The sequence below is a fragment of the Myripristis murdjan genome, chromosome 10 (assembly GCF_902150065.1).
Source record: "Myripristis murdjan chromosome 10, fMyrMur1.1, whole genome shotgun sequence".
Taxonomy (NCBI): domain Eukaryota; kingdom Metazoa; phylum Chordata; class Actinopteri; order Holocentriformes; family Holocentridae; genus Myripristis; species Myripristis murdjan.
Window position 1 is genome coordinate 33,308,338 of NC_043989.1, and position 22,145 is coordinate 33,330,482.

The 22,145-nt window shown below is 43.3% G+C and overlaps 1 protein-coding gene across 1 annotated transcript; it reads left to right on the top strand.

The window, feature by feature from the left end:
* The first annotated feature begins 1,601 nt into the window (after positions 1-1,601).
* Positions 1,602-11,790, top strand: LOC115366739 (uncharacterized). The gene is given in 11 exon segments (XM_030062327.1): positions 1,602-1,642; positions 1,783-1,876; positions 1,997-2,064; positions 2,175-2,396; positions 2,529-2,666; positions 3,051-3,113; positions 3,237-3,305; positions 3,450-3,542; positions 3,632-3,700; positions 3,809-8,708; positions 8,711-11,790. Coding segments are annotated over 10 exon segments (8,451 nt in total). The 5' UTR covers positions 1,602-1,642; positions 1,783-1,872; the 3' UTR covers positions 11,536-11,790.
* The last annotated feature ends 10,355 nt before the right edge of the window (positions 11,791-22,145 follow it).

Consider the following 22,145-nt stretch of genomic DNA (forward strand, 5'->3'; position numbering starts at 1 on the left):
AGATTTTCCTTGTGTGAAAAGGGAAATTATTTGATTTAATATTGATAATTAATTGTAATAATTTTTTTCCCTGTGTGTGTCATTTGCTGTGTGCAGGAACCATAGTTTGTGATGTATTTAGTTGGGTGTCTGTGTCCACTGGTATGGCTAAGCTGTGAGATGTTGTGTCAGCCATTTTCTGTTTAATGAAGAGGCAAATAATGTAATAAGGATGTCAGTTTGCTGATTAACCATGATTTTGAGAGAAAAGGGTGTTCTTTGTTAAGATGTGTCTCTGTTTTGAGCTGCACAGTTGAGCTGAAAGAAGTGCTGTTGGGCATATTCTTTCTATTACTTGAACACAATAATATGGATGCTAGTTTGTGTCTTAACCATGTTGTAGAGAAAAAGACCTTATTTAAAATTAAAACCTATAAAGTAGCTAGAGCTATGTGTATTCATGATGTTTGGAGTAAAGTTCTGTTCACTTAAATAGGTTTTTTTCCTATTAGGCACGTAATGTTTACATCAAACAATATGTATCATTTAATTTACAGATTCATCTCTGTTGGCTGTGAGATCTGGTGTTTTTCTACCTGCAATTGACCTGCGAGCCACTTGCCTTGGACCTGCTACTTACCTGCACTACATCTGTGATCCTCTAATCCAGAACAAGTTCACACACACATTGATTCCATTTAAAAAACACACTTAACTAATTGTTAATCCACACACATACTCCTTCTCCACACAAGCACACAGACACACACACACACACACACACACACACACATACACAATTTGTTGATTTCCCACTGCCAAGGTAAGTTGAAACATTTGTGTAGTTGAAGGCTGACGTTGTCTGGTAAAGCATTGTTTGTGAGTATGATTGGTACAGATTCACTTTGATTTTTAAAGTTTCTTTGTGAACTTTGAAAAAATATTAATTTTGTTTGTTTTTCATTCTTAGATGCCCCGTGCCAAGTCCCACCGTCGTGCCCAGGCCCAGAAGCGGAGGATGGCGCAGCCGCAGCCATGGACCCCCCAGCCGCCTGTCCCCGAGTTCGTTGCTCGTAAGTGTCAAACAGTTTGTTTATTTTATTTTTTTTTTATGTTTAACTGACGCAGTTTAAATGTAATGTAAAGATGTATGAATTTTGTGTCATCATCCTTAACTTTGTTGTCAACCACACAGGGCGCGGTACCGGTTACCGCCATCGCGTGCGGAGATGGCCAACTTCGGAGCTGACCCAGCGGAGCTTCAAGTTGGTCACTCCAGCCCAGCAGCCGGACCAGAAGGTATTAGATTTTCTTTTTCTTTTTCAGAAAGACAGTGCTGGTTGTGGTTAGTTGGTGTCTGTGTTCTAAAGCAGTATCTCTGTCATTGCAGATGGTGTTCGTCGTGGGAGACTCCCACCTGCGGCCCCTGGTGGATGGATTCGTCGCCATGCCCGAGGTACCTCTCTCTTTTGCTTTTCTGTCTGTTCCAGGTGCGCATGCAGCAGAGCTGAGGAAGGAGGTGTCCCACGCCGCTCTCCCCTGGACCCCGGATGTGGTGTGTGTGCTGGCCCCCAGCAACAACCTCACAGCCAGCAGGAACATCGGAGAGGCGTCGCTGGACTTCGGTGCTCTCCTGGCTACAGTCTGCAGCCGCTGGGCGAAGGTGTGTTTAATTTGCAGATGCTGCTGGCAGTATTTGTTTTGTCCTGTGTTGTCACAGCTAGAGGCTGTGTAAGCTTGTGTTTTCTCATGTGCTTTTTTTAGAAACATAAATGTGATTGTAAATGTTTTTTGTGTGTGTAGGTGTTTGTGCTGGATTTCCCTCCACGCCTGAACATCGAGCCTGGCTTGCAGGAGCTGTTCCGCCAGGAGTTCCGCCGTGTCGCAGCACGCATGGGTACGTCTTAGTTTTGGTCATCTGCACAATTGTAACCGATGTATCGTGAGATTAACCTCATGTGTTTTACATGAGTTTAATTATTACAGGAATGTATGATGTTTCTCATTTTTGCGGCAGGTCTCCCGTATGTGTCTGTGGCAGAGCACCTCCCTCTGGATCGTTTGGAGCTGTGGAGCCGTGACGGTGTAAGTACAGCATACTTTGTTGTTGTGACATCACACATGGAGGACTTGAAGGTTTCCATTTTCGATACACAAGTTGACTGCAATGTGTTCTGCGTTTGACTGTTTTCCAGGTGCACCTCAGCGACAGCGATGGAACGCCGATCCTGGTCCAGGCCCTGTGGGACGCCGCGGTCCGCCAGCTGGCTCCTCCTCCTCCTCCTCCTCCGCCTTCGGTGCCCCCCCGGACTTCGCCTCGTGCCAGGGTCTCCCCCGTGCTGGTCGTGACGGGACACAGGCCCGCGCCCCGTCACCGCGACCCACTGGAGTGGACCGTAGTCGGACAGGAGGGCAAGGTAATATGTTTCTCTGAGTCATTTTCTGGCTCTACATTTATGCATCTTTTCTGGTTTTATGTATTACTTTTTTTTATTTAAAAAAAAAAAAAAAGTGATTACATTTTTTTTGTGTGTGTTGTTTTTTTTAAGGCTCGAGCATCTCCGGTGCAAGAGTCTGCCATCCCGTCCAACCCCGTTTGGTTCAGCGGCGACATGTTGGATGCCATGGAGACGGTTTCTCCTTCTTCAGACGACGATGACGACACTGCCATTCCACCAGCTGGCCAGGTAAACTGCCTGAAAATTATATGTACATGATAGTTAGAAGTAAACCGGAATCCATATTACATCTGACTTTGTGAGTGTGTGAATGGTTGATGTGAGTTTTTCCGAGTGCGTGCTCTGTCTTTTATTGAGCCAGGTCATCATGGTGCTGGTGGTTGTGTGGCTCAGGTCCCAGGCTGCTCCAGTACATCTGGCTCCCCTCGGCATACGCATTCCTCATCCACCAACTGTTTTTACATTGAGAGAGAGAGAGATTTTTTTTTCCCTTTACATATAGATCTTTGTTATTTTGATTTCTGTGCTTACAACATCCATTGCATGTCTGTCCGTCCTGGATGAAATTGAATTGAAGACGGCATTTAATAAGGTTTGCTTTCCTTCTTTTAGACTTCCCGTGTGAGGCGTTGGCCAAGAGGTGTTGCCACAAGGCGCAGAGGAGGAAAGCGGCAGGTTGGTATATGTTTAGTATGTGAACTATGTGGATTGTTTTTCATATATTTTGATACCACGTGCAGAAACCAAATGAATGATTGCATTATTGAAATGAGTCTTGTCACCCCCTTCCAATTTTAGGTGCTGGCAACACCTTCACCTGCCCGTGTGACCGTGTCCGCCTCCGGGCCCAGACCAGCGGTGCAGCAGGTTTGTCTTTGTTTATATATATATATATTATGTGAGTTATCATTATGACAGATAGCAGGGAAATGGTTCTCCTGTTTTCTTTAGTAAAACCATGTTTTTGATTTTTTGTGTGTGTGTGTGTGTGTGTGTGTGTGTGTGTGTCAGGTGGAGGCGACAGTCCAGGAGTCGGCCAGCGTGGTGCCAGGGGTGGTCGTCGGTCGGGAGGAGGTCGCTGCAGCGTTCCCCGCCGTCCCGGAGGTGCCGCAGAAGAATTTTGATAACACATGCAGGACCCGAATGAATGAGTGCATTATTTAAATAAAGCTTTTGTCATCCCCCTTTTTTAGGTGCTGGCAAGACCTTCACCTGCCCGTGTGACCGTGCCCGCCTCCAGGTCCAGACCAGCGGTGCAGCAGGTTTGTCTTTGTTTAAATATCATATGTGAATTAGCATTGAGAGGTAGCAGGGAAATGGTTCTCTGGTTTTCTTATTTAATAAAACCTTGTTATTGATTTTTGTGTCAGGCGGAGGCGACAGCCCAGGAGTCGGCCAGCGAGGTGCCGGGAATGGTCGTCGATCAGGAGGAGGTCGCCGCAGCGTGCCCTGCTGTCCTAGAGGAGCAACAGAAGATCAGCAAAGCTAAGGCTGTTTTTGTTCCTTCTGTTTGTGTTCGTGATGTTCAGTTAGAGTCTAACGCTAATGCTATGGCAACAGAGGCTAGCAGAGATAGCAGCAGGATTAGGCTAGCAAAAGTTGTGCAAGGATCGTTTCATCAGGGCGATGCGCGATTTGTGTATGGTGGAGTGCAGTGTATGGCTATAGCTTTGGTCAGCTTAGCCAAACACACAGTGAGCAGCGCGTTCTCGTGGGACAGGCTGGATCTGGATTGCGCGTTGGTTGAAGGTGATGAGTTGTACACCAGTTTGCGTGACCTCAACATCTTCAGCCATGTGTCTAATCTGCTGTCTGTGCCAGATTTGCCACAGCAGTTGGAATTAGACGGACAGGTGTTTAGGTTCAGTTTTGGTGACACGGTGTTAGGCGAAGTAGGCGTGACTGAAGGTGAATACATCGATTTCGGTGTGTTCATCAGCTTGCGTAATGGACTGGAGAGAATCTTCAGTCAGTACAGCACATGTCTTCTGACACTGTGTGGAAACACCACTGCCATCGTGCGTGAGGGTGGACGGTTCGCTGTGGTCGACAGTCACTCGCGCAGTCACGCTGGCTTGTTACAGTGTGACGGTACAAGCGTAGTTCTGCATTTCGCGTGTCTTGACGACCTGCACCACTACATCTGTCGTTTGGCCGACAGTCTCCGTTCGAGGGAGAAGCTCTTTGAGCTGTGTGGTGTGACGGTAAGCGGGGGTGCAAGTCCAGCGCGGTCTGGTGTGTCTGTGAGTCTCATCACTGGGATGAGTGCTGCTCCAGCACCAGAGTCTAGTGTGGTCACTGAGGCTGGGAGAAAAAGTGTGTTTTCTGCAGGCAGTTGTGTGTCTGAGTGTGGTGTCAGCATTGCCGCAAGTCCGGCACTGTCTGGCATTTCTGTGTTGACTTTCTCCAGCGAGGTGAGCAGCGGTTCAGCGGCAGAACCAACGGTGCCTGATGGCAGAAAGCGTGTCATTTCTTCCGGCACTTGTGTGTCTAAGAAATTCAAGAGCTTTGATGCTACTGAGGTCAATCTGGATGTGGAGTTTGTTAGCGAGGTGAGAAAGGAAGAGCTGGTTTTCCGTCCCCTTGGCGTAGATGTCTGTCGAGTGTTGTGTAGTAAGTTAAATGTTGACTGTGTGAAAGTTGGTAATCCTGTGTCCACAGAGGTGGGGTTGTTGGGTGTTCCCTGTAGGAATGATAGGATTGTGGCTGATGGTAACTGCTTCTTCAGAGCCATCTCTCAGGCTGTGAGTGGCTCACAGAAGCACCATCGCAGGATTAGGTTAGCTGTGTGTAAAGAGTTACAGAGGAATGCAGACAGATATCAGAGTCTTTTGAGGAGTGAGTACTCCTCTGTGTTAGAGTATATTCAGCAGTCCAGGATGACACGTGTCGGCAGTTGGGCCACAGAGGTGGAGATTCAGGCGACAGCGGATTGGTTAGGCGTTGGTGTGTTTACTTTCCATCAGGGGCGTTGGGTGATGTATAGCTGTAGTACTAAGCATTTGTCAGCGGAGTGTGTATACTTAGAGAATGTCATGGGACAGCATTATGAGAATGTGGTTTGTGTGTGTAAGCCTGGACTGCAGAGTTGTTACAGTTACTGTAAGGTTAGGGAAGTGTCAGGTTATAGCATTAGGTCTAGAAGGATGGATGTTGTGGTTGTAGCTAGTGACAACACAGCGGCTGGGCGTAGTAGTGATGTAGTAGGTTCTGTGGTAGGTGTAGAGGATTGTGATGAGGTTGTGGAAGGTGCTAGTGAGGTAGTGTCAGGTAGAAAGTCTCTGTCCAACTATCTGAGGCGGAAACAAAGGACGCAAGAGAAGTTGAATATGTCGCTTAGGGAGAAACGTCAGTTAAGGATTAGAAAGATATATCAAGAGAATGTGGTGTTAAGGGAGAAGGCTAAGTTGTGGAGTGTAGGGAATTATTGTAAGAATTTAGCCCACAGAGAGAGGGTTAAAGAGATGGGTGTTTGTAAATACAGAGAAAGCACTGAGCATAGGGAGACAGTTAAGGCCAGGAGTTTGGGCAGATATAGGGACAGCATGAAGTACAGGGAGAGAGTTAAGGCCAGGAGTTTGGGCAAATACAGGGACAGCATTGAGCACAGGGAGAGAGTTATAGAAAGCATTAAGAGCAAGTATCATGATAGTTTAGAGTATAAGCAGAAAGTTATTTCTGGTGTGAGGTTAAGCAGGAAGCAGAAGGTGGAGAAGGCAGAAGATTTTGCTTTTGTTATGGATCACTTTTTGGCAAAGGTCAGAGATGGACCAGATTTTGTGTGCTGTGTTTGTTATAGGTTGTTGTTTAGATTTCAGGTGGTCAGTTGTGATAGGGAAGTTTATAGGCGAAGTTCAGCAACAGCTGCTATTGCAGATAAGTGTATAGGCGAGCGTTATTTGCATAGATGTAATGAGGAGTGTGTTGTGCCGTGTTCCTTGTTGTCATCGCGTGGTCAGCTGTGGATTTGTTTCACATGCCATGGTAAGCTTAGTACAGGTGAGATGCCGGCTGAATGCTGGGTTAACAATTTGGAGCTTGATCCCATTCCATGTGAACTGGGATGTCTGAATAGTTTAGAGCAGCATTTGATAGCTGTGCATATTCCGTTTATGAAAATGTTGGCACTGCCTAAAGGCGGGCAGAATGGAGTACATGGACCAGTGACATGTGTTCCAGCCGACATTGTTCAGACAACGAATGTGTTGCCGCGTTCCAGTATGGAGGGGTCTCTGCTTCAGGTTAAGCTGAAGCGGAAACTCACGTATAAAGGGTATTACGAGTACCAGTTTGTGGATACGTTGCGTGTAAGACAGGCGCTAGAGTATTTAAAGAGGACAAATATTCATTATAGAGACATTGAGTTTAATGAGGACTGGGTAAACGAGTTTGTTAGGGAGGGAGATAGGGAGAGGGAAGAGGCCGAGTCAGGCAGTGAGGATGAGGGTAGGTCACAGCAGGTTACGGTTCAGAGTGAAATGTGTGAGCTAGCGGAATCAGCAGACATAGGACAGGATGAACTGTTACATGACAGACAACAGCACTGCATGTTTCAGGACACTTGTCTTATGCCTGTTGATATTGGTCAGGAAGCTTTAGATCAGTATTTTAAGGATATTTTGAACATTGCGCCTGCAGAAGGGAATAGTCCGGTAAGAATGCTTTCTGACCACACGAATGAGGCAAAGTGTTTCCCTGTGTTGTTCCCTGCGGGTGATAAGACCTTCCATGACGGACGGTCTCATCACTTGACGTTGTCACGTTACCTCAATAACCGGATTATGCATGCCGACGGTCGTTTTGCGCGGAACGTCGAGTACATATTTTTTGCGCAGTACATGTCAGAGTTGGACAGGGTTGTGTCCAGTGTTTCCGTCGCTTTGCGTAAGGGCAAAGGAGGTCAGAGGCCTCAACGCATTACTGAGGACATGTTAACGGATGCGGACGCCTTGAAGCAGTTGTTGGCGTGTGATGACGGGTTTAGGTTTCTTAAACCCATTAGAGGAACTCCGGCCTTTTGGCAGTCTGTCCAGAAGGACGTGATGGCTTGTGTGCGTCAATTGGGTATTCCGACGTGGTTTTGTTCGTTTTCGTCTGCGGATATGCGCTGGCAGAATCTCCTGACCAGCATCCTGAAACAGGAAGGCAGATCGCAGACGGTAGAGGATTTGGAGTGGGCTGACAGGTGCGAGTTGCTGCGTCGTAATCCGGTCACCGCGGCGAGGATGTTTGACTACAGGTGGCATTGTTTTCTGAAAGAGGTTCTCATGTCTCCCTGTCAACCAATCGGCAAAATAATTGATTACTTTTATAGGGTAGAATATCAACAAAGAGGCTCACCGCATGTACACTGTTTGTTTTGGATCGAGGGTGCTCCCCAAATTGATAGAAACACAGATGAGGAGGTGGTAAAATTTATTGATCGTTACGTTACATGTGAGCTACCCTCAGATGATGACACACTATTGGACACGGTGTCATCTGTTCAAACACATTCCAAACGACATTCAAAGTCGTGTAGAAAACACAAAACGACATGTCGTTTCAATTTCCCAAAACCTGTTTCTGCGCGGACATTCATTTGTAGAATGTTAGAATGCAAGTGCGATAAGAAAAAGACAGCGGAGACCGAACCTGGTTCAGAAAACAGGCCAGTCTGTAAGTGTTTTGAGGATAGAGATAAGATGCCAGAAAACGTTGCGCAGGCTATTCTAACAGCTGTTAAGCTGGCTGTGGACAGTGATGTGCCTCCTGTTAGTGTAGAGGACTTGTTTTGTGCTTTAGGAATAAATCAGGAAATCTTCGAGTTGGCTTATAGACGTTTAGAGAAGAGGCATAAGGTTGTGTATAGGAGAGGGGTGAACGAGGTTTGGGTCAATCAGTATAGTAAGCAGTTGTTGAAGTGCTGGAACGCTAACATGGACATTAGCTTTGTCACCGACGCCTACGCAGTAGTAATATACATACTATCGTATATTACGAAAGCAGAGAGAGAAATTGGCCTATTATTGAGTAATGCCCAAAAAGAAGCCAAAACACAAGGGAATCTCTCTGCTAAAGAAGCCCTGCGGAAGCTGGGCAGTGTATATTTACACAACAGAGATGTTTGTGCGCAGGAGGCGGTGTACCGGCTAACGAACATGCACCTTAGGGAGTGTTCCAGGAAGGTTGTGTTTGTGCCGACAGGGAGCAAGATAGTTAGGATGAGTTTGCCCCTTAGTGTTTTGAGGCAGAAGGCGGCCTCCCGTGATCTTGGGGAGGATGAGATGTGGATGATAGGTATAAGAATAGGCCTAACAGCGATGTGTTTGCAAACATGTGTATGGCCACCTTTGCATCTGAGTATCGTGTTCTCAGCAAAAATGAAAAGTCTAAGGACAGAATTCAATTGAACAATGATTTGGGATTCATTCTGAGGAGAACACGCACTCAGTTTGCAGTGGTGCGGTACATGCGTTTCAGTTTGGATAGACAGGAAGAGGCACATTTTCAGAGCCTGCTGCAGTTGTTTCTTCCTTATAGAACTGACTCAAACCTCAAACCTGCAGGCTTTGAGCTGTTTCAGCAGTTCTATAACGATGGCCAGGTGACGTTTAGCGACGGGTCTGTGCATTCGGTTCGCGATGTCGTCGGCGAGAATAGGGCCAGGTTTGAGGTCAATTGTCCTCACCTTGAGTTAGCTCAGGAGATAGCTGCGCAGAACAACGGGGTAGATGAAGATGTTTGGGGTGAGCTGTGTCCTGAACAGGAAGCGGAACGCCTAGAAGGTTTAGAGGAGCAGAGGCAGCAGCGGGAAGCTGAGATAGCTGAGGAACAGTTAGTTGAAGCGATGGAGAATGTTCCAGATTTGATTGTTGGTGGCAGACAGGTAGCGCAGGTAGAGAGAAACAGGTCCATGTTGTCTAGAAGTGACGGTTTGGCGCTTATTAGGTCTCTGAATGAGACACAGCTGGCTGTTTTTTATAAAGTGAGACAGTGGTGTTTGCAGAAGGTGATGGGTAAAAACCCAGAGCCTCTGCGTGTATTTGTCACAGGTGGCGCAGGAACGGGGAAAAGTCATTTGATTAGGGCTATTGAGTATGAGGCAGGGAGGCTGCTGTCAACACTTTGTGATCAACCAGACGATATCTGTGTTTTGTTAACTGCTCCTACTGGCATAGCTGCATACAATTTGAATGCAGCAACAATTCATCATACATTGAGTATTGGCAAACAGGCTAGTTTACCTTACACTCCTCTGGGTGAAGATAAACTAAACTCTTTGCGAGCTAAATTGAGTCACCTCCAAATTTTAATTATTGATGAAATCAGTATGGTTGATCACAATGTGTTGGCTTATGTGCATGGTAGATTGAGGCAGGTGAAGCAGACAGGCGACTTTTCCCCGTTCGGTAATGTTAGTGTGATAGCTGTCGGAGACTTCTATCAGTTGCCTCCTGTTAAAGGGAAGCCTCTGTATAGTAGTCCTGTTGGTGTGGACCTGTGGTGCAATTTCAGCATCGTGGAGCTGAAAAAGATAGTTAGGCAGAAGGATAGTGTTTTTGCTGAGTTGCTTAATAGGTTAAGAGTGCGTTCCAGGGCCACCCCAATGTTAAATAGCGATTTTGAAATGCTGAAGATGCGCGAGACCGGCGAGGTGAGCTCAGCCTTGCATATCTTTGCGACGAATAGGCAAGTAAGTGAGCACAACCTAAATTATCTGTTTGACTGTTGTCCTGATTATGTCACCGTTGAAGCGCAAGACTTTGTGAATAACAGGACAACAGGGAATTTGGAACGGATGCCCGGGCATCACGGTGTTGCGGCGGACACGTCTTTACCAGAGACTCTGTGTTTAGCGAGGAACGCGCGAGTGATGTTGTGTAAGAACGTGGATGTTGCGGACGGCCTGGTCAATGGAGCATGTGGCACGGTTACTCAGTTAGTTTTTGGAGAGGATTCCACGTTTCCTCTCACCGTGTATGTCAGATTTGACGATGAGAATATTGGTTCAGATAGGAGGAAAAAACGTGCACATGCAGCAGTAGAATGCCTGCAGTCTACTGCCATTGATCCAGAGACGGAAAGAGCCACTAAACGCGGCGGTGTGCGTCGTCAGTTTCCTCTGAGGTTAGCGTGGGCTTGCACTGTTCACAAAGTGCAAGGACTCACTGTGGATGAGGCCGTAGTGTCCTTGAAGAGGGTGTTTGCACCGGGGCAGGCATATGTAGCGCTGAGTCGTGTCAGGGCCTTGTCTGGACTGATCATCAGGGATTTTACAGAGAAGGTAATTTACTGCAAGGACGCCATAAAGGAGGCCTTGGATAGCATGCCTCCATTTTTGATTGAGCAGCCAAAGCCTTCATTAAATGCACACAGTTTCTCTGTGTATTTAATGAACGTTCAAAATTTAAGTCGCCACTTGGTAGATTTGGTGTCTTGCACGCAGCATTTGCAGCTTACCTGTATTGCTGTGACAGAAACGTGGCTCACTGCACAGTCTTCATTAGACTGTGTCCAAATTGAAGGTTACACTTTCCACAGTCGTCCTCGAGGCTTGTGTTACAGCAGCAGTAACCCCAAATTGTTAGAGCTAAAGGACCTAGAACATGGTGGAGTTGGTTTGTATAGTGTAGATAATTTGGACTGTAACATTCTGCAGGTACCCGATTTGAATCTGGAGTGTTTGGTGTGCCTGTGCAACAAATTTAACATATTGTTGGCAGTAATATATCGTCCACCATGTTATCCAAATTCTTTATTCAAACAAAATCTGGGGAAGTTACTTGATTGGTTACATCCAATCAGTAACACAATTGTAATAATGGGGGATTTCAATGACAACATTTTAAAAACATCATCAATTTCCAAATTTATGGGTGAAAAAGGTTTTAGTCAGCATGTGACACAAGAGACTACAGAGAAGGGGACACTAATTGATCATGTTTATGTGAAAACAACACAGTATAATGTGAACTGTGCAGTGATGCCCACGTATTTTAGTGATCATGAAGGTGTTTTGTGTAGTTTTAGTGTTCAAGATGATCAGGGGTTAGCCGTTGACTTCGAGGAGGTAGAGGGCCTCTTCGAGTCAGACTTGGTTTTAGATGATGATTAGGTTGTTGTTTTTGGCAAAGGAGGCAAACAATGAATTCACACTACCGGTGTAAATTCTTTGTTTGATGAGTCAAACGGAGCTACATTGCAGTGTCCCGGTGCAAATGTTAGTGTTGTCGTGTTGTCATAGGTCAGGTTTATGTGTGGAAAGAGGAAACTGACTTGTAGTGCGTTGTGGTGTTCATGGTGTGTACATTGGCTACCACTATGAATGTTGTCTTTTTATAAGTGTAGAGCCTGTCCCACTGTAATTGTATAGTTTCTGATATTTATTGTATCTATTTATAGTATTTATATCGTGTATTTATTATTGGGTTTTTAAATTGTGCTATTTATTGTATTTATTTGTAGTATTTATATTGTATTTATTGCGATTTTAGATAATGTATTTAATATATGGAATTGATTATCTTGAGATTTTAGAGTAAGCAAATCGTGCTTCAGGTGGTTTAGAGAAGGTTTAGTTGTGGTGTGGTGTGTGTCACAGGTGTTAGGAAGTATGGACGTGTTAGTCTCTGTTCGCCACGTTTTAGCTGTTGGTCTATGTTCAAAGATTAAATGTATATCTATCCAATGATTAAATGTGTATCTGTTTAAAGTTTAAATGTATGTGTTTAAAGTTTAAATGTTTGTGTTTAAAGTTGAAATGTATATAGTTCTGCATGTTTGAGTTGATGTCACCTTCATGTGTACTGTCTGTATACAAGACGTTCACTTCCAATACTGAAGTGTTCCGTCTGGTGTGCATGAACTCAGAGCAAATCTGTTGTGGCACAACAAGGCACAGACTCCTCATTCTGTATGCTTTAGCTGCCAAAACAGGACAGTTAATTTAAATAATAATAAAAAAAAAAAAAAAAAAAAAAAAATATATATATATATATATATATATATATATATATATATATATATATATATATATATATATATATATATATGTGTTTGCCTCAAAATGTTGTCTTTGTTTACTCTGAGGTAAACTTCCTGATTGAAGATGCTACTGTGGTGCAGCGTCCCCAACCTCCCTACCCCCAAGTGATGGTGATGTGGCCTTGTACCAAGTGGGATCGTGGGACAAAGACAGTACATGTGTTGTTTTGATGATTACATTCATTTTCAGTAACTGACATATTTTCAGTGAAATTATATTGAAAAATAAATTATATATTGTTAAGCACAAAATGTTGTCTGTGATATTTTATAAATGAAGGTGGTTTCTATATGGTGTGAAAAACAACCGTCGATAGTAAGTAGTAATAGTCCTGCTTTACTGTGTTACACAATATTTTATAACTACGTGAAGGGCTGTATGTATAAATTTTAATTGATAAACACAGTATATTAATGACATGGATGAAGACATGATTAGTAAACATAAGGAAATTATACAACATTGACTTTATTAAGAAGTAAGAGGTGACAAACAGAAACTTCTAATCTATAACTGTAGTATTCCCTCAGTAACATGTTACCCTTCCTGACGTTGATACCTTTCTGTAATTTCCTTCTGAATCTTTCAAAGGGACATCTGATTTATTCTTAAGGACTTGTATTGGAAATGTGTGAATGTGATCTAACCCTGCAGCTCACTCAGTTGGGTTCGAAGAAATGATGATGAAAATAACTTAAAACTTTTAAGATCACCTTTGAAGTGTTTTCATTTTGAAAATGTTGTATTTGACATTTGAGAGTCTGTAGCAGGGGTCACCAACCCAGTCCTCAAGGGCCCCCTGACCTGCAGCTTTTGGTTTCAGCTCTGCTCTTTCACACCTGATCCATTTAAGGGCTTCATGCTGATTGGTTGAGGCAGATCTACCTGAACAGGGCATCAAGGAAGATGCATGGGCCTTAATTGAGTCAGGTGTGCAAGAGCAGAGTTGAAACCAAAACCTGCGGGACAGGGTGCCCTTGAGGACCGAGTTGGTGACCCCTGGTCTGTAGCATGATCCATGAAGCCTGGTCAATGGTATGACATCTTCGGCCTTTCAAAATAAAAGCCCCCAACTCTTTCATTCTTAAATTATTTTTGTAGAGCACTTTAAGCTTCCTCATCAAAAAGGTAGTCTGTAAATAAATTTGACTTGTCTGGCATTCAGGCTGGGATGTCTGTTTTTGGCATTGGGGGTGGGGAGGTGAGACAGGCAGTGCTATCTGTCTGTCTGCACTGAGAGAGAAACGTCTCCTGCTGTTCATTCAACTCCCCATCACATCTGCACATCAAGGCTCACGCCGCGCGCACATCCGGTTTTCATTTGGCAAAAAAATCTGTTTTACTCATGTCTCAAATGTTTTATTCAAGAACAACCTTCTGTGCATGTGTGTTCTTCTGCTTCCATCCTTGTGAGAAGCGGTATGAGCTTTCAAGCATCAGTGAGGACATTCTGGCCAGTTCTTATTTCTTCAAGGAGCTACTTTAGGATAAGGATGTGTGTTTAGGGTTTAGCGATTAAAATTAGAATTTAGGTGTAAGGGACAGGAAACTAAGAAGGTAAGACAGACCAGTGCTACAATTCAGGGCCATAGGCAAAAATTCATTTGGTGGGCCCTGCACTTTTTTTTTTTTTTTTTTTTACCATGAAGAGATCAGTGCCAGTCTTTTTCAACTTTTGACCAAAATTGCAAAAGTCACTTTAGTTTATTTAATAGTTTATTTATTTTTGTAAACATTTATTTGATGTATATATTTATGCTTTTTTTTTTTTTTTTTTTTTTTTACTTAGTGTTGTGTGAGTGTGTGTGGGAGAAATCCTCATCATTGCTGAGGATAGGCCTTTTTACCCAGGAGCAAACTGTTGGACAAAACCTGTTCCTAATTTTGAACCATTCTGAGCATTTTGACTAAAGATAAATTGGTTGAACCCAAAAAGTTTGTTCCCAACTGGAACAAAAAAACAAAAAAACAGAAAAACAAACAAACAAAAAAAAACATTAGGACCTTAAGTTGGAACCAAGAGTGGATATGTGATATTTTAAGGGGAAAAATTGAATAAATATACTAAATATTAAATATACTAAATCAAACATGTCAGTGTTTATGGGAACTGAGCAGCATAACCAAAACATGGTTAAATGTGGTTTGTGGGAGGACAGAACAGAAAACAGGAAGCAAAAGGACTGCCTGAGAACTGAGAACCACTGACCACACTCGGGGCTGACCGCCAGCAACTGGGGCGGGTGGGGTGACGGGTGGGCGTGCTGGCATTGGTTTTAAGTTACTAATCAGCTGCCCCCACCACCCTCTCTCAATGTTTTAAGGTAGGGGGTCTCACTGAAGCAGTGGTTCAGAAATTAAAAACAACAAAACACTGATGACTTTTATGGATTTTTTTTCCTTTTAGATAATGCCTTCACTGCAGGTTGAGCTCCACTCGGTTTGTCGTGCCAAGACAATAAAAAAAGGGATGGAAAGTTGAGGAGAAGGAGGGGAAACTAAAGAGAGTGAGGGAATCCATCCGTGAGGGAGAGGAAGGAGAGCTGGGTGACAGTATTTTGGAAAGGCGACAGAGTGGGAGGAGAAGGCTGCAAAGCGAGACCGGGACAGAAGGAAGGAAGATAGACAAAGAAGAGAGAAAGCTGGCGTATGCAGATTTTCCCAAGTAGATCCTGTTGTCAGATTAACATAACAATGTTGTCCTGCATTCAACACACATATTACACTGTGATAGGGTATATCATACTTGTATGACAGCATAACCTGGGCTCATTAAAAAAAAACAACAAAAAACTGTAACTACCATAAGGGGATCATGTCAGCGCAAAGAGGCGTGTCATGTTAATATCACAAAAACATATTAAAAGCTTAATAACATTAGGTCAAGTTCAGGAGAGAAAAAAAGCTAACCCTAACAGCTTGAACCCTTATTTGTAGCTTCAAGTAGTTAGTTTGGGCTTTTTACAGTATTTCAGTGGGTTTTCAAGTTTTCAGACCCCCTTGATCACTTAATTCCAAAAAGAAAAAAACTACCAACTTTGTCTGATCTTTGGGAGGATATTAATGTTCACACCAATGCAATTTCACTGGAAGAGCTGCTGTGGTGTGCTTGTCATACACACCATCAGAGATGCAAATTAATAACTCATGCGCAGTACGTCCACTGTTGCCAGATCTTGCGAGAGAAACAAGCGGCCAGGTCACTGGAAACAAGCCCAAAAGAAGTGACTTCACCATCCAGTAAAAAAAAAGAAAAAAAAAAAAGTCTAGAACAGGCAACCTTACCAAACACAATGTGAGAGAGAGACCTCAAAAACATATGAATATATTTTAGGTGATATTTTAGGTGTCACAAGTTAACATTCTTCCTGTAAACATGAAAATAGGTAATTTTTTATTCACTTTTTATGTTCCCACAAATGTAACCATTGCTCTCTCATGTAATGTCATTCAAATTAGATGATGACGTCATCTAGTGACTTCTGGCCAACAGCCAACTCTACTTTCCTTACACAGGAACTGGCAACATCGCTGCCAAGCTCACAGGTCCCTGTAATGTATTCAGTGTCAATGTCACATAAAAGTGAGGCAATTGTTGTTTTTTAAATTCAGGGAAATGTTGTGATGTTGAGCTGCAGACAAGAGTGGGGAAAAAAGGCAAAATCTTCCAGTGCGTGTGTTGTGTTGGGTGGGGGCTGGGTGAGCGGGGGTCACTGTTGAGGATATTGAGTCGGCAGTATGGTGTTTCCTCCTGCCATGTCTATCTTGTTGTTGTGTTCCCAGCAGAGGAGTTTATCTGAAGTATCTGGGAGCTAAGTGAATTACTGTAGCCTATCTCCACACAGTAGATAAGCAGCCCGGGCTGCTCTCAGGACAATCAGATTTGCATCAAGGTCTCGGGGCATTTTTATTGACCATCCAAGGGTCCCGATGGAGTTAATACAGGGGTGGATTTACGTGACTCTGTGTTTGTCTATTTGTGTGTGTGTTTGTGTGTGTGTGTGTGTGTGGCTTTTAATTCCTGCTCTTTCCAGGTCGTTGCTAAGTTACTCTGCCACAGGTTCACATCAACACTTTTTATTGCCATGTCCGTGCTTGTGCACACACACACACACATAAGTCCATTGTGTGTTGGCCTTGCAATTTCCCACAAGAGGCGGGTGAATGTTAGATGGTTGATGAGTGGACATGGCATCCTTGAGTGGATGGCCCAGTGAATGTGTGTCTGGCCTTTTGATTAGACTCTCTTTACAGGTCTTGGTTGGTTACAAAGCAGCAAGGGTCTTTTTGCTCTGCCTAAACACTGGAACATATAGCTGCTTTGCAATGTGATACAAATGGAGTTGACGGTGCCAGTGGTTTATGTGGGAGACGGTGTTAAGGAGGTAATCTTTGTGCTTATTGCTGTGGTTTTTCTACATGGTACTGCACAGAGACCATCTGTCAGTCAAACAGTGTGCCAGGTTCTGTGACGTCTTTTTCCTTGGATTTTTTATTGATGTACACTATATTACCAAAAGTATTCGCTCACCCATTCAAATGATCAGAATCAGGTGTCCTAATCACTTGGCCTGGCCACAGGTGTATAAAATCAAGCACTCAGGCATGCAGACTGTGAAACAAGACATTTGTGAAAGAATGGGCCGCTCTCAGGAGCTCAGTGAATTCCAGCGTGGAACTGTCATAGGATGCCACCTGTGCAACAAATCCAGTCGTGAAATTTCCTCGCTCCTAAATATTCCACAGTCAACTGTCAGCTCTATTATAACAAAATGGAAGCGTTTGGGAACAACAGCAACTCAGCCACGAAGTGGTAGGCCACGTAAAGTGACGGAGAGGGGTCAGCGGATGCTGAAGCGCATAGTGCAAAGAGGTCGCCGACTTTCTGCACAGTCAATTGCTACAGAGCTACAAACTTCATGTGACCTTCAGATTAGCCCAAGTACAGTACGCAGAGAGCTTCATGGAATGGGTTTCCATGGCCGAGCAGCTGCAGCCAAGCCACACATCACCAAGTGCAATGCAAAGCGTCGGATGCAATGGTGTAAAGCACGCCGCCACTGGCCTCTAGAGCAGTGGAGACGCGTTCTCTGGAGTGATGAATCACGCTTTTCCATCTGGCAATCTGATGGACGAGTCTGGGTTTGGAGGTTGCCAGGAGAACGGTACATTTCAGACTGCATTGTGCCGACTGTGAAATTTGGTGGAGGAGGAATTATGGTGTGGGGTTGTTTTTCAGGAGCTGGGCTTGGCCCCTTAGTTCCAGTGAAAGGAACTTTGAATGCTTCAGGATACCAAAACATTTTGGACAATTCCATGCTCCCAACCTTGTGGGAACAGTTTGGAGCGGGCCCCTTCCTCTTCCAACATGACTGTGCACCAGTGCACAAAGCAAGGTCCATAAAGACATGGATGACAGAGTCTGGTGTGGATGAACTTGACTGGCCTGCACAGAGTCCTGACCTGAACCCGATAGAACACCTTTGGGATGAATTAGAGCGGAGACTGAGAGCCAGGCCTTCTCGACCAACATCAGTGTGTGACCTCACCAATGCGCTTTTGGAAGAATGGTCAAAAATTCCTATAAACACTCTCCTCAACCTTGTGGACAGTCTTCCCAGAAGAGTTGAAGCTGTAATAGCTGCAAAAGGTGGACCGACATCATATTGAACTCTATGGGTTAGGAATGGGATGGCACTTCAGTTCATAGTATGAGTAAAGGCAGGTGAGCGAATACTTTTGGTAATATAGTGTAGATGTAACACTATGTACGACAAAAGAGATGTGGCTGGGGGACAAGAAGTCCATCTTGACCCACCCACTGTCTCAAAGCCATTTCTGATTAATGGCCAGAAACTATAACAAGTGTTCTGTTTCACTTGCCTTTGCACTGTAATCAAAATACATATAATAGAAATCAAAAGAAGTCAATGTTAGCAAGCATATCATGAGCAATGTCTACCAAGCACTAATCGAGCATGTTCTCACTTTCAGTATTATGTCTGGGTTTGGTCACCTGACATTGAAGGACAAAACCAAACTATCCAAAACGGTACCAGTGATTTTGAATATTTGTCCTATTACAATTTACCAACATTTTACATTGCAATAAGCCATTTTGCAAATTGTTTTGCTAAACATATACTAAAGATTTCACAACATACACTCCTGATCAAAATCTTAAGACCAGTTGAGAAATTGCAAGAATTTACATTTTGCACTGTTGGATCTAAAGAAGGTTCTAAGTAGAGATTCAAAATGCAAAAAGAAGAAATGGGAGTGAGACAAAAAATAAAAAAAAAATAAAAAATTGAGTAAGCAATTTATTGCAAACAACCATTAAACTGAAATAGGCTGTTCATCAGCTGATCAAAAGTTTAAGACTACTGCCTTTAAAAGCCCAAATCTTGGCAAAATGTGGATTCAGTGTCATTTTCTGTCAGGTATCCACACTGTCATGAAAGATTTTGATCAGGAGTGTATATCAAAATCCCGCCATTTTCAAATTCTATTTTTTGGTTCAAACACCCACCATATAATGTTCTACTTCTACGACAAACAAAAGTTGTCAAAAATTATTTATTTATTAGGGGCCGGGCAGCCTAAGCTGCCAGGTCCCTCTTGTATTCCTGTGTGTTCTTCTTTCTTTCTTCCGAGGAAGAAAAATCACCAAATTTTGCACAAAGGTTGAGTCCCATGCAGGATTTCCTCAGCTGCAAACACAAGCCAATAGTCCAGACAGTGGCACTACAGCAAGCCTTTAAATTTCAAAACTTTGAAAATTTATAATAAATCAACCATATGTGCTACAGCTTTGCAACTTTCATCAAAATGTAGCCCCAATACTGAAGAAACCTTTGTACACTTTACACATCAGGTTTTCACTTATGGAGCAAATCAATCATTATAAAAACAAATGATCAACATCTCCATGCTGTCTAGATGCAATATGTGTATTTTCAGATTTTTGTCTTGATGACTGATTTTTTTCTTTTACAGTGGTTTGAAAGCTGCCTTTCCATGCATAGGCGACTGCTATCATGTGACTGGCTTAGTCAATTTGTGAAGCCTCAAATGAATTGACACTTACCAGTTAGCTCAGTGAGATAGAACATTGTCCTTGATGCCTGAAATTGTGAGTTCAAACTTCAGCTGATGCAAAATGCACATTAGAATGCCACCTTCCTATTCTCAACTTGTTGCTCAGAATTGCCTATAATTGCCCACATGACCATTGCTGCTGTTATGAATTGTTTTATTTAAACAAGGGTAAAGCAGTATACAAACAAAACAAAGTATGCACATGACTGCACCCTCTAAGACCACAATAAGGTTAACCCTCAAACCCACCCATGTGGTGTCCAGGACCCTCCCCTCCCATCCCCAAGTAATTCTACATTACCAAATACATAAATTAACAATATCAACAAAATACAACAACATACATTATAATGTCATACTGATACATACTTAAGCCAATAGTAGTTTAACATCAGCAGCTGCTGAAGCCCATGCTTGAACAGTCGTTTCTCTAGCCCCATGTATTTTCGCTACTGATGTTTCCATGTGTAATATGTCCAGAAAAGATAGAAGCCATTGTGTAAGGGTAAGGGAATGAGGAGGATTCCATCTTAGAGCCAAGACTTTTCTTGCTACTGTAAGACCTGCAAATAAAATATGTAACTTGGTGGCCATCAGATTGAGTGACGAGGTATCATTTAAAATCAGTAACCTGGGACAACAAGATATATGTACCCCCAGTAAGTCAGACTGGGTGGAAGATATTACTTTCCAGAATAAGAACACGCCTGGACATTCCCAGTACATATATATGAACAAACCCATTAGGCCCAGAGTACAAAGATTACAGACCGGAGAGGATTTTTATGAGTTTTATGAGATTGCGTTCTCTAGGAGTGAAGTAAAGTCTGTGCAGAAAATTGAAATGGATGAGTTTGTGATTGGGTCCAAGTTGTCCTGGACCCAATCACAAAATATGTAGATCATGGGAGCATAAAGGTTGGCCCCAGGGTACACCATAGGCACGCATGGAGGTTCTGAGTTGCAGGTACAAGAAAAATGAAAAAACAGGTAAATGAAATGTTATTCTTAGGTCTCTGAAAGATCTTAGACCCTTCTCATTACAAATGTCAGAGATAGTATGAATGCCTTTGTCATGCCATTGAGGAGATGAAAAAGGGTCTCCTCCAGTAAGGAGAGCAAAATTATGGAAAATGGGACTATGGGTGTGCCATTTAAGATGGGTATGAGCAGCTTTCTCTACAGATTGCCAAGTTGATAAGAGGAAAGACATTATGGGACCTAGTTTAGATTTAGAGTATTTAGAGGATGGATTATACTAGGTTGAAGTATACTAAGTCTTGTAAACAGTGAGGAGAAGTCAAATTTCCTCTATAGCCCCCCACGAAACCAATGATTCTGTTACATCTGCCCCCATGTCCTCCACTTCTCCCTAATTGGCTAACTAGAAACTGGTGTGTGAGGACCAGTTTGTCTCCAGCCACACCAGCTGGACCTGTTTTGTCATTGCTCGACTCTCTTTATAAGCTTAGCTCTGATCCTCATTTCTTGTCAGATCCTTGCCATAACCTGTGCTTTCTGTCTGCAGTTCTGTCTGCAGCATGCGTGGACCTTGCCCAGCCTTGCCAGCCCAGCCAGCTTTAGCCAGTTTAGCCAGTTTTGGCCTGTTTCTTAGTTTGTAGATTTTGCTTTTCTGTTTCTTGCCTGGCTGGAAATTAAACTTGTTTTTGTATCAATCCTGCCTGTTGAGTCTGCACTTGGGTTCACGATTGACTGTTCAACTTATCAGATTCAGGGTTTAGCAAGACTGACAATGGGTGCAGCACATATGACCAAAAATACATCCTAAAATTTGGGACAGCAAGTCCAACATCTTGTCTGCCACGTTGCAGAGCTGATTATTTGAGATGTGGGTGAATTTAGAACAAATTTAGAAATAAGGCCATGTAACTTATCCCAGTAACCCTTGGGGGCTGAAAGTGGTAACATATTTGAATAAAAGTTTACCCTTGGTAAAAGGTCCATTTTAATAATTGAAATTCTTGCTTGCGGAGGGATTGGAAGGAGTGACCATTTTTTCATATCAGCTTTCACTCTGCCTAGGATGCCCTGGAAATTTTAAGTAATAACTGTGTAAAGGGAGGGGAAGATATCTACACTTAGATATTTAAAAGATTTTACTATTGGGATGTGACATGGTATGGTGGAAGGAATGAAAGATGAGTTAAGTGGGAGGATTGATGATTTAGACCAGTTGATTACATAACCTGACAAAGCACTAAAGTCTTCAATGTGTCCAAGACTTGAGAGATTGAAATTGGGGCATTATCAATGTACAACAAAATATCATCAGCAAATCATGAAATATGATGAGATGGGGTGCAAAAGGTGACAGGGGAAATCAAGGGGTGCTGTCTTATCTTTTGAGCCAAAGAAATAAATAAGAGTGACAGGACGCATCCCTGCCTAGAACCCCTTGAAATGCAAAACGAGGTTGAAAAAATGTTTCTTATAATGATGATGATGAGTTCCTTCACAGGAAATTACATTGTTGCAGAAGCCATCTTTAATGACCCTAGCTGATGGGTTAGCATATAAGACTTTAATAGTTTTAATGAAACTGGTCCCAAGCCAAATCT